Source organism: Nycticebus coucang, chromosome 6 (genome assembly GCF_027406575.1).
Source record: "Nycticebus coucang isolate mNycCou1 chromosome 6, mNycCou1.pri, whole genome shotgun sequence".
Classification (NCBI taxonomy): Eukaryota; Metazoa; Chordata; class Mammalia; order Primates; family Lorisidae; genus Nycticebus; species Nycticebus coucang.
Window position 1 is genome coordinate 52,062,084 of NC_069785.1, and position 17,902 is coordinate 52,079,985.

The 17,902-nt window shown below is 40.4% G+C and overlaps 1 protein-coding gene across 2 annotated transcripts in view; it reads right to left on the reverse strand.

Moving 5' to 3' along the window:
• ATP8B4 (ATPase phospholipid transporting 8B4 (putative)) overlaps positions 1 to 17,375 on the reverse strand; it is a 285,374-nt gene extending 267,999 nt beyond the window's left edge. The window contains exons 1-3 of one of the 2 annotated variants that reach the window (XM_053596146.1): positions 17,252 to 17,375; positions 16,719 to 16,803; positions 4,249 to 4,314 (exon numbers count right to left, since the gene is read on the reverse strand). In XM_053596146.1, the coding sequence (XP_053452121.1) occupies positions 4,249 to 4,276 (28 nt within the window). In that variant the 5' untranslated portion in view covers positions 4,277 to 4,314; positions 16,719 to 16,803; positions 17,252 to 17,375. The remainder of the gene's footprint in view (positions 1 to 4,248; positions 4,315 to 16,718; positions 16,804 to 17,251) is intronic. The other variant, XM_053596147.1, reaches the window with a different exon arrangement.
• Between the last annotated feature and the right edge of the window lie 527 nt (positions 17,376 to 17,902).

The window sequence follows — 17,902 nt, forward strand, 5'->3', positions numbered from 1 at the left end:
GAGGGACTTTACCTAACAAATGCAAGCAGTGTAACCTGGTTTCTTGTACCCTCAAAGAATCCCCAACAATAAAAAAAAAAAGAAGAAAATGCCTAAGAACTATTCAGTTCTGTATCATTACATGATTTTTAAACTTACAGTAGCATTAATAACTTGAAAGCACTACTCACTATCACTATAAGCATCCTTGACTATTTTCTATACATAGGATCACAAAAATAAGCAGAAAGAATTAAGAAGCTATTTCTCTCCGCCCCCGGATATAGAGTTGCTCTCTGAAAGGCCACTTAGCCCCTATTCATGTCCAGTTCAGAGCTGACTTGTCCATGAGACCTAGTAAACAGAGTGCCTAGGGCCCATGACACTCTCAAAGGCTAATAAAAATATTTTAATTTTCATTTATTTAAAAATCAAAAGAAAAATTAACACAATAATAATGGATACATAATAATGAATGCAGCCTGGCTTATATTTGTCTTTATACTGACGAAGTTGTAAAGTAGAGTTTTTAATATTTTTTATGGAGGAAGAGGCCTACAAATGCAAAACTGCGTACAGCCCATGGGAGACATATACAGCCCCCATCTGATTATTCCAACCCCACTAACCCATGAATATACTCCTTAAGGAGTAATGCATGCTGACTCCTGACACCCCCCCCAATTTTAGAATCAAGATCAGCTTTAGCTAGTTTTTAAAAGGCCTCTAATTATCTACTTCTTTTTCTTTCCATATTAGCAAGTTAAATAGATCTGAATTAGGTATTTCACTCATGAACAACGCTCTCCCTGATAGCTTTGCAGAAAAGCACACATACATTTTAAAACTATTTGTCTTCCAGCCTCCCACGCACGCTGTATAGAAAGGACAAATTATGAAAACAAACAGAATATAGACTGCAATCAAGGGGCTGGAATGTTTCACATCTTTAAGAATGTGAGACTTATCTGGAGATAATAAAGAATAAAGCATCTCTGGGAGAAAATTATCATTGTCCCACAATACCCATGACTGGTTTGTCATATCCTCACCCAGGTGATATTAACCTAGGCTTGCTGATAATGTTATGTAAGTTTATATAAATGTAAGTACACCTTTTAAATGTTGCAGATGTGAGCTATCTCATTGAGTTAAAATCCCACCTCCTTTTGATTTTCCTTCAGATCACCCCAAGCTGAGTAGGAGGTCTCTAGTTTGTGTTCCTGTGGCAAATTTACTAGTTGTACTGGTATATAGTAAACTGTTCTTAAGTTATCATTGCTATCATAAACTTTAAAATTGTGTGAGAATACCTATATTTTATTGAACGTAGAAAGCTACTTAAAGTCAGTGTCAGCACTAGCAAACCATAGGGCTTCACAGTACTTGTTGATCAACTGATTAAATGAATGAATATCTTAGGTTAAAAAAAAGCTCTCCAGACCATCACAAGATCTACAGCAGCAGTTCTCAACCTGTGGGTCGCAACCTCTTTTTAACAATGAAAATACATTGCAGCATTAGGAAGGTTGAGAACCACTGAGCTACAGGAACTGAAGTAATCTAAAGATGCATCAGTTCTAATCATGATGACACAAATAAATGGTGGTTACATAAATAGCAGTCTCTCAAGCCATAAGACCATTGTAGAAGCCCAAGAAGAAATTACTGGCATCCGCCTTCTCTGCCAGACAGTGTCAGGGAGCATACAGACACGGCAATATGACCAAAACTTTTAGCCTCCTTATATGGCAAGGCCTGTTGATCTGTAAAATGAAATTCTGTGTGAGGAAGATCAATACTGTCTCATTCCTCATCAAAAAAACTGTCAATTAATCAATTAAAAAACAAATACTATCTATATTCTTAGATATAAGAATTTAAGATCATGTTCTTAAAACACTATATAGTGTTTGTGCCAAAATGGCTTAATTTAAATTGATTCAGTAAAAATTAATTAAACTATTCTAGAACATTCTACAAAATGGCTGAACTAAACTTTTTGAAAGTTCAAAATAGGGGCTGCGCCTGTGGCTCAAGGAGTAGGGCGCCAGTCCCATATGCCAGAAGTGGCGGGTTCAAACCCAGCCCCAGCCAAAAACCACACACACACACACAAAAAAAAAAAAAAAAAAAAAAAGAAAGTTCAAAATAATGGAAACTAAATTTAAAAGAAAATAAAGGAATTAAAAGCCAAACTCAAATGTGTGTATACTGATTAGATACTGTACCAAAAATTAAAACCAGCTCTAAGAGACGAAGTGTTTGGGGGATACTTAGGGAAATTTAAAAATGTAATGTTATTTATCAATGTTACATTTCTTGGGTGTGGTAATGATATTGTGGTGGTGTAGGAGAATGTCCTTGTTCTTAGGAGATGTGTGCTGAAATATCATGATGTTTACTACCATTTACTCTCAGATGGTTCCACAAAGACAAAGACAAATGTGTGTGTTGTGACTGTGCACGTGCACACGTGCATCTAGGTACAAAAAGACAGAAATAGAGAGAGGAACCAAATGTGGCAAAAAGGTGATAATTATGATATTAAGTGAAGGGTATATGGGTGTTTATTGTTTCATTCTTTTGATTTTTCTGTAAAATTCAACATTTTTAAAATAAAAAGTCAGGGGAAAATGTAAATAAGAATAACATTATTGAGAAATGTTTAAAAACATAAAATTTATCTATGATTATAGTATTAAATGTAAAGAGGAGGTTTCCAAACAATGCACAGCATAATTCCATTTGAGGATTATGTATGTGTGTGTGGATTAATGTACATAACATGTCACTGTAATCACAGTCTTCTAAAAGCTGTGCAACAAAGCAGACTTGAATGGTTGTCTCTGGACTGCACAGTTACAGTGACTTCTAGGTTTCTTGTTTGTTGTTTGTTTGTTTGTTTTCAGACAAGGTCTTACTCGTCACTCCCAGCTGGAGTGCAGTGGTGTAACGATAGACCACCACAACCTCACTCTCCTGGGATTACATGATCCACCTGCCTCAGCCTCCTGAGTAGCTGGGACTGTGGGCATGTGCCACCATGCCCAGTGAGAGGGAGACCTGGATCTTGGATCATGTTCTTAAAATATTGAATACTTGCAACACTAGGTCCTTATGGAAACTTATCCATGTTAAAGCTGGTTAATCTTATGTTTATACTATTAAAATTATACCTGTAATTTGATATAAATAAATTACTTCACTTGAAAAAACTGAGGACAATAATTCTAGACACCTGATTGGCATTGGGAATATGAACATGTTGCCCTAGAGGGCATAACTAATGGCCTATGGGTGGGAACTATGAGGAAGCAGAGTTCAGCTCATTATGAGACTGAATGCTGCAATGAAATAAGTGTCCAACAAGGGAATGGACTTCCTTGTGAAATAATTACCTATAGAAGTAGGTTAATCACCTGTCAGGGACTTTATAGAAAGAAGGACAGAATATTAAATAAGCTCTAATTCAACCTTTAGTTTCTAAAGAGTCTGTGATCAAAAAAAAATTTTAAACTACTAAAGTAAGTTAGATACATGCCCACTGAAGGAAAAAACAACATAATAGTGTGTCAGTGATTAACTACAGACAAAAGAATCAATGCCCTGTGATCAGGATACTATATTAAAGACACTGGAACATCATTTATACTACTCAGTAGACAGATGACTCAACCAAAAAAAAAGGGTATTTCCTGCTATCATGGACAAAATTATTTCTAACCATATGAACTGTTTTAAATGTGGTCACATTCGCTCAAGGGAACACTGCTTTGAAAATTAAAAATGAAGAACAAATTATGGACACATGCACCCATAAAGGTGTATGCGGAAAACCTTAAGCTGAACAAAAAAGCAAGACAGAACAGTACAGACTAGGTGATTTCACTTATATTCACTTCAAAACTGATCTTACAGAAATTAAAAAATGGGGCAGCGCCTGTGGCTCAAGGAGTAGGGCGCTAGTCCCATATGCCGGAGGTGGTGGGTTCAAACCCAGCCCCAGCCAAAAAAAAAAAAAAAGAAATTAAAAAATGGTTGTAGGGGTATAGGAAAGATGAATGAAGAGGGATCCAGTTTCTGGGGCATTCGAAATAAATGTTTATATCTCGTTTTACACCCCCTGATAGTTCCGTAAGTGTATTCAATAGTCAAAGCTCATTGAACTGAATACTTAGACCTGCGTGTTTTTGTCTGTAGATTAAACATCCATTAAAAAAAATAATATTTTATTATTTTGTGTCATTTGAAGAATTTAATACTTACCAAGTAATTTCTTTTTACTGCAGAACATTATGGCCCCTGATCTTTTACCAGGACTCAACAGCTGGCCTTCATTAGAAAATAGGAAAAATACATAATATTAGTATTTGAAAAATGCTCAATAATCACAAATTTACACTCTTTAACTTCCTTCCTAGACAAATTTAGATGACTTGGAAGTAACTGATACAATAAGGGACAACAGATTCGATTAATCAGGTTTCAATCTAACCTGATAAAAATAATTCTACACAAAAATAATGTATTTGTATTATAACTGTTACATGGGACAACTCAAGGTAAGCCCAAGTGTGCCATTTAATTTGGCATTAAAATTGAGTCCACTTTCCAATACAGTAAAACCTTCATAACAGACCACCTCCTTAAGCTGACCTAATTTTCATACACCAGACATGCACTACATGTGCTTATCAGCCTAGTTCCTTATGCTGACCATCTCTGTGTGTTAACCAGTTTGTTCTAGTCCCTTGGATGGTCAACTCTCAGGGTCTTTACTGCATAGCCCAAACCCTGTGAATAAAAATGCTTCAGGGATAAAGGCTCTAGCATCTGCCTTCTATTCAAGCACAATAGGTTACTCCTTCACTTAGCCAGAACTTAGAACCGCAAATGAATCTAGGGAGCTAATATGTAAGAGGAAATAATTGGCCATGCTGTAGAACAGTGTTGTTCAGCCTTTTTTAACTTATCGCACACTTGAACTTACAGTTGAACTTCCATGGCACACTTAAATTATGCTGATCAAAAAAAAAGAGTTAAGAGGGCGGTGCCTATGGCTCAGTCGGTAGGGCGCCGGCCCCATATACCGAGGGTGGCAGGTTCAAACCCAGCCCCGGCTGAACTGCAACCAAAACATAGCCGGGCGTTGTGGCGGGCGCCTGTAGTCCCAGCTACTCGGGAGGCTGAGGCAAGAGAATCGCTTAAGCCCAGGAGCTGGAGGTTGCTGTGAGCTGTGTGATGCCACGGCACTCTACCGAGGGCCATAAAGTGAGACTCTGTCTCTACCAAAAAAAAAAAAAAAAAAAAAAAAAAGAGTTAAGAGCCAGGAACCATGGTTCACACTTATAATCACTTGGGAGGCCAAGGCTAGTGGATTGCCTAAGCTCACAAGTTCAAGAACAGCCTAAAACAGAGCAAGACCTTGTTTAGAGACCTTGTCTCTAAAAATAGCCGGGTGTTGTAGCAGGCATCTATAGTCCCAGCTACTCGGGAGAATGAAGCAAGAGAATTGCTTAAGCCCAGAAGTTTGAGGTTGCTGTGAGCTACCAAGGGGTGATAAAGTGAGACTCTGTCCTAAGGAAAAAAAAAAAAAAGAGTTAAAAAAAAATAATATGCTTACTGTGGTTTAAATTTCTTTCCAAAATAATTTAATTAATGATCTTTAAAATTTTTCATGGCACACCAGTATGCCATAATACACCAGTTCAAAATCACTGCTCTAGAGAAATAAAATGCCATCTAAAATTTTTCCTCAATGTATTCACATGTGTTTATAGTCTTTTCCAGATAGTCACCCAAAAAGCCAGAATAACATCATTATTATACTTCATTTTTCTCTATAGTCATCTAATTTCCTTCATATGGTAAACACTATCAAAGATTTAGAATGATTAAATAAAGGGGCAAACAAATGACTTCCAACATTCAGAATCGAACAGGCCACGGCTATGAACTGAGGCACCTTCGCAAACCCCTGCGGGGTAGGCAGAGGTGCTGCGAGTGTGCTCTTTCAGTTAGAAAGAGAAATAAATGACTTGTTGGCTTCCTGCTCAGTAATGTGGTGTGGCCATAAAGAAGAAGTTGGTCAGTCATATGGAGACCAGAGAAGGGGAAGGGCAAGGTTGGTAGCTTAGTAGTTACCGAAAGAAAAGAAGTTGCAGAGGAAATGCATCAGTGCCCACTGTCCCTCCACAAACCCCTCACTAGAAAGCCTGAAGCCATCAGTATTCCTTCCTGTCGTGCCCCCTAGGATGCTGCTAACACTTTATGGGACTCCAGTGTTTTCTAAGAGCCAGGTTACTAAAACTTAGGAATGCAAGCAGGCAGGGAGAGGTCCTCAAATGCAACTTCCCTGCTCCTCCCTCCACGCCTACAAGCTGCCACCAAGGCTGCCTGAAGACCATCCCTCTTACCCCCAGCTTGAGACTCCTCTACCCAGCCCCAGCAGCAGTTGTCTCCAGGACATGCCTGCAGGCCAGTCATTGCTTTTCTCTGCCTTTCTCCTAACAGATCTCCCTGGCTCCAGCCCTAGCCGCCTTACAGACCTGTGTCCACACTGAAGCCAGCAGTCGTCTTTATAAAAATGGCATCACATCATGTCCCTGCCAAAAACCTTGCAAACACATCCCATTAGCCTTAGAAAGAAAGACCAAACTCAAACATGACTCCTAGGGCCTTCTACAACCTGGTCCCTGCTCATCTTCCCAGTTTGATGCCTCATCACTCTCCTTCAGTGCCCCCTTGTCTCCTTACGCCACCACCCCACACACAGATCTATACTCCAGAAATACTCAGCTCCACTCTATTCTGTTTAGAGGCCTTCACACATCCTCTTCCCTCTGCCTATAACCATTTAACCCCACCTCCGCCCCCTTCACCAAACTAACTCTTGCTCATCTGTTCAATATCAACTCCTACATCACTTCCTCTGGGAGGCCTTCCCTGACCTCCCCAAGGCATAGACAGGAGCACTTCTTGTGTGCTCCCAGAGGACCTGCCACTGCCCATTTCAGTTTCCCCACTAGTCCACAAACTCCATTAGGGAAGGGGAGTAATGTCCTCAATTTCTATGAGAAATGGAGCAAAGACCTCCAGATGGTAAGAGGCACTTCCCTGTTAGCAATTATTTCTTCTCAACCCCTAGACTCCAGCCCCAAGTGGCAGGACATCTTAAATTTGCCTTCCCCAACTGGGGTGGTGGCAGCTTAAGGGGCTGTTCCCTCCCTCTTGGTGTACCCCCTCCTCCTGTGCACTCCATCTTCAGCCTAGGAAGAATCACAAAGGATGACACAAATTTAAGTAGCAACAGAAGAGTTTGTGAGCGAGTTGAAAAGCTGGAGAAAGAAGGAGAATGGAGCAGACCTCAGGGGAGGAGGATAGTGAAGAGGCACTATCGCCACTAAGGAAGATGCACAGAAAGGATTTTCGGGTGGGGTGCATTGGTTCAGACCTGTAATCCTGGCACCTTGGGAGGCCAGGAAGGGAGGAGGGCTTGAGGTCAGGAGTTCAAGACTATCCTGAGCAACAGAGTGAGACCCTCAGCTCTACAAAAAATAGACAAATTAGCCGGGCATGGTGGCTCATGCCTGTAGTCCCAGCTACTCAGAGGCTGAGGCAGGAGGTTAACTTGAGCCCAGGAGTTTGAGGTTGCTGTGAGCTAGGATGATACCACTGCACTCCAACCAGGAGTGGCAGAATGAAGTCCTGGCTCACTAGGAGGGGGGAAAGGATTTTTGAAGGTAAGGTTTCCTTGTGAACAACAACACAGACAAAAAGACAAAAGTGAGTTTTCATCCATGAAGGACTGTCTTTGTTGGTTTTTGGTCACAATAGAGTCACAAACAGGAAAAAAAAAAAAAAAAAACAATAAAAAAGCATTGGTTTTGTTTCACAAAATAATTATAACAAATACAAATTGGCACCAGGAAGGAGAATGGTGATTGGGGTGATCATGACATCTATATCTGGGGGCCCCATCTGGCCAGAGTGTAAATGCTCATCAGCAAGTTCTAAGCCAACTTGTTAGAGCTTGAAAATTCCCCCTGGGGACTCAGTTAACCTATTCTGTTTTCATGGGCTCAGAGTCCCTGGAGCAGAGGAAAAGAAGAACAATTCTATTTTTTTCCTTTTTTTTTTTTTTTTTAATTTAAGGTTGATAGGAGGGTACCTACAATCAGGTTATATTATTTGCATTTGTAAGGTAAAATCTACAATTCACACTTTGGAAGAAAAACCCTTTAAGAGAAAAAAAGGGACACTATACCCTGACAGGAGCAATGAGAATGTAGATAGAAATTCTCCTCTCAGAAAGTTGATAAAAGTAGAGGCCTCTAACGGGCTTATCCTTTCTTCCTATTTGCTGGTTTTCTAGTCTTGTTTGAGGGATTGGTACTAACAGATAACCAGTAGAGAAGATAAACCTAAATGTATCTGTGTAATAGAAAGAGAAAATATCTGTGTTTCTCATTAGAGAGAGAGAAACATCCCTATCTTACTTAGATCTTACTTTAGATCTTCCTGCCAGTGCTTATTTCAAAAGTTCCTAGACAATCAAATGCGATACCATATCTTTCCTAAAATTACTTCTAAAACATGGAACTATGTCGTTGCTTTTAATTTCTCTGATACACACACAATCTTTCAAAGAGTCTTTGAGACCTTTTCTTTTGAAGAAACTGAATAAATCATTTAATGTTAGTTACTTTCGCTTTTATAGAAAATATTCTTAACTTCAGAATTAATCCAGAGTGATAGTATAATCACTTTATATGAATTGAACAGTATTTCTATTAGATTTCCCAAAGTTATTTCTTAATAATTATCTTTTGTTTGTTTTTTCTTAATAATGATCTTATTTATTTTATTTAAGTGCTTTTACTCTCTAAAGCATAAAATAACAATGCAACGGTAAGAATTGACATTCAAGTCTATATTTACTCCAGTGCAATCTTTTTCTAGTAGCAACGGCGATTGTGTGGAGGGATATTGTATGGAGAATTCATACTAACCTAGCAGACTCTACTTTTAACTCTGAGGAAGTTAAAATTTGGTCCTTTCGTTCTTGCACATGTATCTATTCACCAAAATACTCCTGCTGACACTTGCTTCACTTTTAAAGGGGGTCAGAATAAAGAAAAAGTCATTTTTGTTGAACTTCTGAATCAACGAAAAGCTAAGGAAATAGGGTAAAAACAAAAAAAAAATCAGGTGAGAGGAAAAGGTTTGCTAAGGTCAAGTTTAGCTCTAAGAAGTAGGAACTTAGGATTTTAAAATTTAACCATTTGCAAATACTGAAGAAAACAATATTTACGTGAATATATTCCTCCTTTCTAAAATTTCCCCAAAGATCAGGAAATGGAAAGCTGTTTACCCTTAGCTTCTTCTTATGTAAGGGATTAACAAAATGGTAGTTTCCTCAGATGAAAGTCCTAATGTTTTGTTTTGATTTTTTTTTTTGCAGTTTTTGGCCAGGGTTGGGTTTGAACTCAACACCTCCGGCATATGGGGCCCGGTGTCCTACTCCTTTGAGCCACAGGCACCACCCTGTTTTGATTTGTTTTGAAAGAAAGAGGGGTATGGGAAAGAGGTGTGAGAAGAGAGCAGGAAAACAGAATAGCTAAGGGCTATACATACATTAACTCATTTAAAAATGCAATGAGTACTTTTTTTTTGAAAGATTGAAAATCATTCTGTATATTTTGTATTTATGATTTTTAAAAGAGGCTGAAAATTATACTTCTAAGAAGGATTATTTGTTTACATTTCAACTTTAGGTGTTGAATCGTGGTCACAGAAAATAATTCTGCTAATGAATTCTAAAAGAAATGGGAAACTTAAAGACTCCAATTTGCAGAGGGAAAATAAGAAGTTGGTTTTAGACACCGTGAGATTGAAGTGATAGCAAGGCATCAAAGTTGGCAATGCTACGTAAGCAGCTATGTGAGAAAGAGGGTATCCTGTTCATATTACGATTCCACGAGGAGGTCTCTGCTTTAGTGAACACCGGTGCAGGTGGCAACACTATAAGCAAAGGATTAAAACAAAGATCCCCTTTAATGATCTGAGGTCGCTCAACAATCCAGTTATTACAGCAAATTCCCTGTGCTCCCATTCCGAGCTCACCAAGCAACCTGCTGATAATAATTTGCTTTCCCACAGAAGCCCGCCTTCGGGAAAAGAATGTACCAGCCATGCTGAAGTGAGCATTCTGGTCCTCCTGCCACTTAGATTACACATTTTGTATTAATAAATTGTTGTTCTTATTTTATACCATCAGTTTCCTGAGCTACTATTAATCTTCTCCAGAAAGATAGGTCTATTTTTGGTGTGTTGTTTAGTTATGATCCAAAGTGTACAAGACAAACAGCCCATTCTGACCACAATAAAATCACCAGGAGGCCCCCTGAGGGGACAAGCCTGGGGAGCTGCTCCAGGGCAGCAAGATGTGGTGGTTGGAAGCTTGTCCCTGGGTGTCACATAGCCTGATCTTGGATTCCTACTTTTCCTGCTAACTCATTACAGAACCTGGGGCCAATACCCTCTGCAAGCCTCAGAGTTACCTGGGTGGGCTTTGGGGACAGGGCACACAGTGAGGGTGTGCATTGGGTGTGAGCTGTCTGAGAGGCAGCCCTCGGAACTCTCTGTCAGGAAGAAATGAGGGCAGGGAATGTCTCCTTTAAAGGAGTTAAAGACATTCTGCAGTAAAATAAAGAAGTGTGAATGGTAAGGAGACTTAAACAGAAGATGTGCTGGGGGTGGGGAGATGAGGGTGTGCAGTAAACTGAGGGGGCAGAGCCACTGCAAAGGGAAAGACTGGAAATCCAAGGCCAAGTGACAGAAAGGCAAAGGAATCAGAAGAGATTGGGAAAGAAAGTGGAAAGGATGGGGTCAGGCAGCTGAGGAAGAGACAGTCACCATCGAGGCCAGGAGAGAATCTGGAAAAGATTCTTGGAGGCCTCCTATGGCCCAGAGCCCTGCCCCGGCCAGCCCCTCTCTGCTTGGGCCCCGTCTCAGTCTAGGGAGGAACTGCCATGTTCCCACTGTTCCTTTGAGCAGTGGGTCCTCTCCAATGTTCAGGACTGAGGGACAAGACAGGCCAAAGGGGAAAGGACCAATACAGTGTGGCAATACACCCAACCCAAGACCTCCCCCTTCCGTGGCCCTCCTATCCTCCTGTCCTCCTCTTCTGAGCTCCATTCTCTGTTCTGTTCTGTTTTCCCTCCCTTTCCTCCACCTCTGCTTTCTCTTCCTCTCTGAAGGAGAGGACTCTACAGGAGAGATTGACTCAATTGCTTTCTGTCTAGTGCTACTCTGAGCAAGTCACTTATTCCTCCTGACACCTCATCTCTGAATCTGTGAAATGTAGATAATGATGCCTTCCTCTGAGCTGGTGTGAGATTAAGTGTGTGTATGGAGGTTCACTTTACAAAAATGTGTTCCCCCACCTCTCTCCTCCTCCCCAGTCTGCCTTTCCTCTCCTACGCCTTCTCTTTCAAGCTCCCTGTTTCCTGAACATTTCTCCATATTTCTCACTAAGCCACTTGCTTCCCTGCCTAACCTAGGCTGCCTGGAAGGGCAGTCCCAGCATGGGCTGAGGGGAGCTTTGGAAAGTCCCCCTGCTTAAGCAGGTGCAGGGTCTAAAGATGCAGAAAGTGAGGAAAGGAGGAAGTAATGAGCCCTTCCTTCCTCTGGACACCCTGATCTTCACTGGTCCTAGCTCTGGCCCTTTCTCCCTCTGGCCCTAGGTACCCAGCAGCTGAAAAGCAAAGTCTCAGTGAGTCCTCCCAGCCCTGGGACCCCATGGGAGTGACCTTGCTGTCACATCCACAGCCAACTCGGCCTGCCAGTCCAAGAATATTACCATGCCAGGCCCCCGAAAAGCAGATGGGACAAGGAAGTGAAATCAGCTCTAAGATTCCAGAGAAAGGTGAGCCTAGAGAAATAGAGAAATCTTAGCCCAGGGAGGTGAGATCAGGGAAGGAAAAGGAGCACCCCCAGCCTCTGTCCTGCATGCGTGCAGCTCTGAGTATGAGGGTGAGGGTGGGAGCTACTGTGTTTGAAATCATATTTGGTGTCAAGAACAGTTGCCACGTTGCCACAGCAATTGTAGATTGTAGATATTGTACAGAAGTAGTAAAAAAAAATTTAAACTAATCTGTGTGTGTGTGTGTGTGTGTGTGTATAAAAGTGATGATTAATACAACCAAACTTAGAAATTGCTAAGTCATTACAGGTATTACCATGCCTCAAAAATAAATTATCATATAATATTTCCTGCATAACATATGTCAGGGTAATTTTGTTTTAAGTTGTCGACCCTGAAGTGTGTTTATTATATTCTGTTAGGCACGTAGCCATTACCCAGTCACCAAATTTTGAAAGCTTCCCTTCCTCCTCGTCTGTCCCTGGTTCATTTTCCACCTTGCTCTCCTAGTTTCCATTTCTCTCTCCTTTCTGTTCCTTTCCTAACCTGCTTGGCCCCTCCTGTGCGTTTTCCCCTTCTTCTCATCCTGTCTTTTCTCCTTCAGATGTGCCTCCTTAGTTTCGTCATCTTCCTTCCCCTTCTCACTTCTCTATTTCTCCACCAGTGCTGGAGTCAGTAGGCCCAAGTTTAGTCTCATTAACCCTGTTACCCCAAGCAAGTTTCCCTCCCTTATCATCAATAAACACGGACAATCAGACTAACTCACCAGATCACTAGGAAAACTAAATCAAGCCTCACTTAGCATGATGCCTCCTGTCACAAAGTCAGTATGCTATAAAGGAAAGCTATTATTCTTTTCACTTTTCTTAAAATGTATGTTTTCACTCTCCACATGTAGAAAGCCTCCTATCAACTTTGAGAGCCATCTCCTCCCTCTACTGACACGCTATCATCAAACAGTTCTCAGGTACCTACTGGACGTCCAACCCGGGCTGGGCACGAGGGAGCCAGCACTCCTTGTACTTCAAAAGCCTGTGGTCTGGGGAAGCTGAGAACAGACAGGCAGATGAAAGATACTAGAACAGCCAGGGCAGGGCTATGGGAGAAAGAAGGACAGAAAACGCTGGAGGCAGAGGGAAGGGCGTCACCAAGCCTGCTTTGCAGAGTCAGTAAGGCCTCATAAATGGTGACTCAGAGTTGAGTTTCAGTCCTGTGGATAGGAAAAGAAAAATTTGCTAAATCAAATAAGGTAAAAAAATACCAAATGGTGTGAAGGGGAAAAGAAGAATTGGGGAGCAGTGACAGTCATGGCAACCCAATCATAGGGGCAACCTGGTCACAGGGGCATGTGGAGTGTGGGGGCTGGCAAAGCAGGTTAGCCCTGGATTCTGAAGGTGCAGCCTCCTCATCGTTGTCCTCATCATCACTACTATTCACTGGGCACCTGGTCTCGTGCCAAGCACTTGCCAAGTATTAGCTCATTTAATCCTCACCAAGACTCTATTGGTCGGTAACTACTGTGATCCCCGTTTTAGAGATGAGGTGACACAGAGCTCTGCCGTGGTCATGGTGAGGCAGAGAGGTGTCTAAATAGAATGGCGTGATTAGAATACAACCCCTCATCCACTGTCCTTTCTTTCTTGTGTCTCTCTCTGCTCGTCCATGCTGTTAGAGATTTTAGGAATATCATTCTCACAGTGAGTCCTGGCACAGAAAGAGATGGGGGTGCAATGACAACTGGGAAGTGGAGCTGAATTCTAGAAATGGCTCCGCAGTCAAATTGACAGTGTTTACAAACAGTCTGTGTGTTGGTGTGCAGGACAGGAGGAATCTACGGTGACGTCTAGGTTTTTGCCTGGGAACACTGAGGGAATAGAGGTGCCATTAATGAAGATGACAAATACAGCAGTGAAGGGAGAAGGGGAGAAGGTGGAAGGGAAGGAGCAGGATTTGGGATAAGAGAGTAATAAATTCACTCTACACATTGTGGGCTTGAAATGACTCTTGATCATTGAAAATATCTTCAGCACTAAATAGAAAAGACAGATTTTTGGACTCAAAATAATTAATGTATAAGGAAGCATTGAAGTCATGGGGAATGAATGATGTCCCCCAGAGAGAACAAAAATAAAGAGAAGTGAGAAAACGACAGAAGGTGAAGATGAGTCAATAAAAGAACAAGGACAGAGCCCTAGGGAACATTCAACCTCAAAGGAAAGGCCAGAGAAGGATCTATTGAAATGAAATTCTGCAGCCTTCCCATTGTGCCCTCTTTCTCTAGGCTCAAAGCACAATGCCCAGCACAGAGAAGAAGCTCCACAAACTTTTTTTTTTTTTTGGAGACAGAGTCTCACTATGTCACCCTTGATAGAGTGTCCTAGCATCACAGCTGACAGCAACCTCAAACTTTTGGGCTCAAGTGATTCTCTTGCCTCAGCCTCCTGAATAGCTGGGACTATAGGCGTCCGCCACAACGCCTGGCTACGTTTTTAGAGAGGGGGTCTTGCTCTTGCTTAGGCTGGTCTCGAACCCATGAGCTCAGGTAATCCACCCACCTCAGCCTCCCAGAATGTTAGGATTACAGGCATGAGCCACCGCACCAGCCAACAAACTTTAGTTGAGTAAATAAAAGTAGTGAAGAACAAAGTTGGAAAGGAACATGTTTCCAAAAACACAGTGGTCAATAATATTTAATATTTAATTATAAAAGTTATCTTCTTCGATGTCTTTTCATGAGAAACCCTGAAAACAAGTACTGGCTTCTAGTCTCCATGCCATACAAACATCTAGAGCAGTGATTTCTAGCCATTGTGTCATGGCATACAGGTGTGCCTTGAGAAGATCTTAGGAGTGGTGCAAACATTTCAAAGATCATTAATTAAATTATTTTTGAAAGAAATTGAAAGCACAGTAAGTATATTCTTTTTCTTACTCTTTTTTTGATCAACGTAATTAAAATGTACCACAGAAGTTTAACTGTAGGTTCAAGTGTGCCAAGAGATAAAGGTTGAAAAACACTGATCTAGATGCTATACATTAAGAAGTTTTATTTCAAGAAGAACTACAATGTCCAATTTACTTTTAAAGGGTTAAGTCTTTTTCTAGGAAATGAAAATTTCCAATTTGCCACAGATCAACAACACAAAATCTTCCTATGCATAAAACAATCCTCCAGAGGCACCAAAAAAAAAAATTTACTTGGTCCTTCATTTTTAAAGATTATGCATGATAAGACAATATAAAGGCACAAAATAGATAAATAAATATAGGTAAGAAATCATTCTCATTCTAAGATTCCTCAAAAAACTAAAAATACGTTTTGAATCATTTTGGCCAAAAAAAGAAAAAAATAAAAATAATAAAGAAACTAAAAACAGATCTACTGTATGATACAGCAATCTCACTACTAGGTACATATCCAAAAGAAAGGAAATCAGTATTTCAAAAAGATAGGTGCACTCCCATGTCTACTGTAGCATTATTCACAACAGTCAAGATATGGAAGCAAATGGTGTCCATCAATGAATGAATGAATTTATAAAACGTGGCATATGTGCACAACAGAACATTATTAAACCATAAAAAAGAATGAGTTCTGTCACTTGCAGCAACATGGTTAGAACTGGAGAGTATCACATCAAGTGAAATAAGCCACAGAAAGATAAATATTACATGTTGTCATTCATATGTGGGACCTAAAAAAGTTGATTTCATGAAGGTACAGAATGGAATGGTGGTTACCAGAGGTTGGGGAGGGAGGATAAAGAAAGGCTGATAAATAGGTGCAAAAATACAGTTAGATAGAAGGAATAAGCCATAGTGTTCAATAGCCCAGTAGGGTGACTAACAATAATCTATTGTATATTTCAAAATAGCTAGAAGAGAAGATTTGGACTATTCCCACCAGAAAGAAATAATAAGTGTTTGAGGTGATAGATATTCCAATTACGTGATTTGATCATTACATATTATATGCATGTATCAAAACATCACATAAATATCCTATAAATATGTATAATTGTTGTGTATCAATTTTTACTTTTAAAAAAATTGAAAACAAAATTTAAAAAGAAATCACCCTGACTTTACATTTTGTAATAAAGGCCAGCGTAGAGCAAAAGGGAATGAATGCTTCCCAGGCAGAGGTGTTGGGGATCCCCCATGAAAACCTCTATTTTCTCACCTCTTTTCTAATAAGCTTTCTGCCCCCAATTAATGTTTGTCACCAGTTTTTCTTTTTCTTCAAAATAGCTAATTGTTAACCAGGGACCTGAGATACCCTTATGCCTATCAACAAAACAACTAAAAGGAAAATTTTTTCTGTTCAGGCAAATCACAGCACTGAAGACATAGCCCCCAAGCCTCAGGGAGAGAGTTCAGTGCAAATGATTTGTGTTTAAAGCATGAGTTAGTCATATAACAAACAATATCTTGAATATGTGCACTAGATACAAACCCCCTGAAAAAAATAAAACCATCTACTACCAAAGGAAGTGACAATGACCCACAAACGGTGAAGAAATGGACATGTATGCTACTCCCATGAGTCATTTAATAAGTATGGTAGCGGAATAAAAAAAATTGAATTTCAAACAAAATAAAAAAAAGAAATGTCCTATCTCCCATTCCCAATTAACTTCCTCCAAATTTTTTTTTACCAAGAAGAGAATGTTTGCTAAACCACAACCACCTAGATGAAAACAGTGAAACAAAACAGCAATGCAAAAAAAAGAAACAGAAAGTCCCAACCAGCCCAGAACTAAATTTTCACTTGATCCCACTGACCATTCAGTGTCCTCTGCCTACTCACCTCAACCTGCACCTAACCCTCTCCTCCAAAAGGGAGACTTCCCCAGCCATGCAGGAAGATCAAACCGGTAACATTTCGATGACCACTTCAATGAGAAAAGCAAGGCTATTCTGAAAGCTCTTGTAATTACACAGAAAACACACTTAGGTCTCTAGGGGGCATTCTTGAAAACCTGAGATCAACTCCTGGAAAAACACTGCTGACCACTTACCACTACCGGAAGCTGCTAGATGACAATCAAAATCAGCATCTCCTCAGAAAAAGAGAAAGGCGTTGCCAGAAAACAGCTTCACTATCAGGGAGGAATTGAGGGAGAAAAACTCTCCCTGGAAAAATAGGAAAGCCTTTAGAGCCTTTTCTTCTGTAGTAGCTGGCTACTAAGGCCAGGTCAGAACTGGTTAATCTTGGAGAAACAAAAAGAAGCTCCCAGGAGGCCGGCTTCTGGAGGCTGGCTTCCTCTGTGGGAATCAATTCAGAAGGAGGCAAGTGAACCACGAAAGGGGACACCAGGGAGCACGTCTAGGTCTACTTACCAAGCTCTTGCCAGCCCTCTACTGAGATAAGCAAACATCTTTGGAGTTCTCACCTGTTTTCCCAGAGATGAAAGAATCAACAGGGTTTTTTGGGTTTTTTTAATCACCATAGGGGAGTTCAGCTCTCTTGTGGAAGAAAGCTAAGCACACTCAAGCAACCTTGAATATGCAAAGCAATGACACTTCTTTCCCAACATCCTTAATTTCAGCACAGAGGAAGCAAACATTAACCCTGAAGATACCAAAGAACAAATGCACACAGGAAATGGATTTAAATTTTTTAGATTGAAAGCGCTTTAAAGAGGATTTGGTTTTTAAGGCAGGATTAGATGCAAACAAAATATTTTGATTTGTGTCACTTTTGAAAAGAAGGATATGGCTTCTTTTAAATATTCCTAAAGTCACTTAGAGATTTTCCAGAAGTCACATCAGATTTGCCACTTAAGTACTGAAATCTAATATGTTTTAATCATGTCTCCATAACCAGAGCAAGGGCCCTCAGGTTTTCATAGGGAGCCAGAGACAGAAACGAGGGCCTTTTCCTACCACGGTTCCTCAGTAACAAGAAACTACAGGAAACAAGAGAAATGACTTTCTTTTTTACATAATAAATAAGGCCAAGAACAGCTGAAAGGAGGAAACAATCATTTC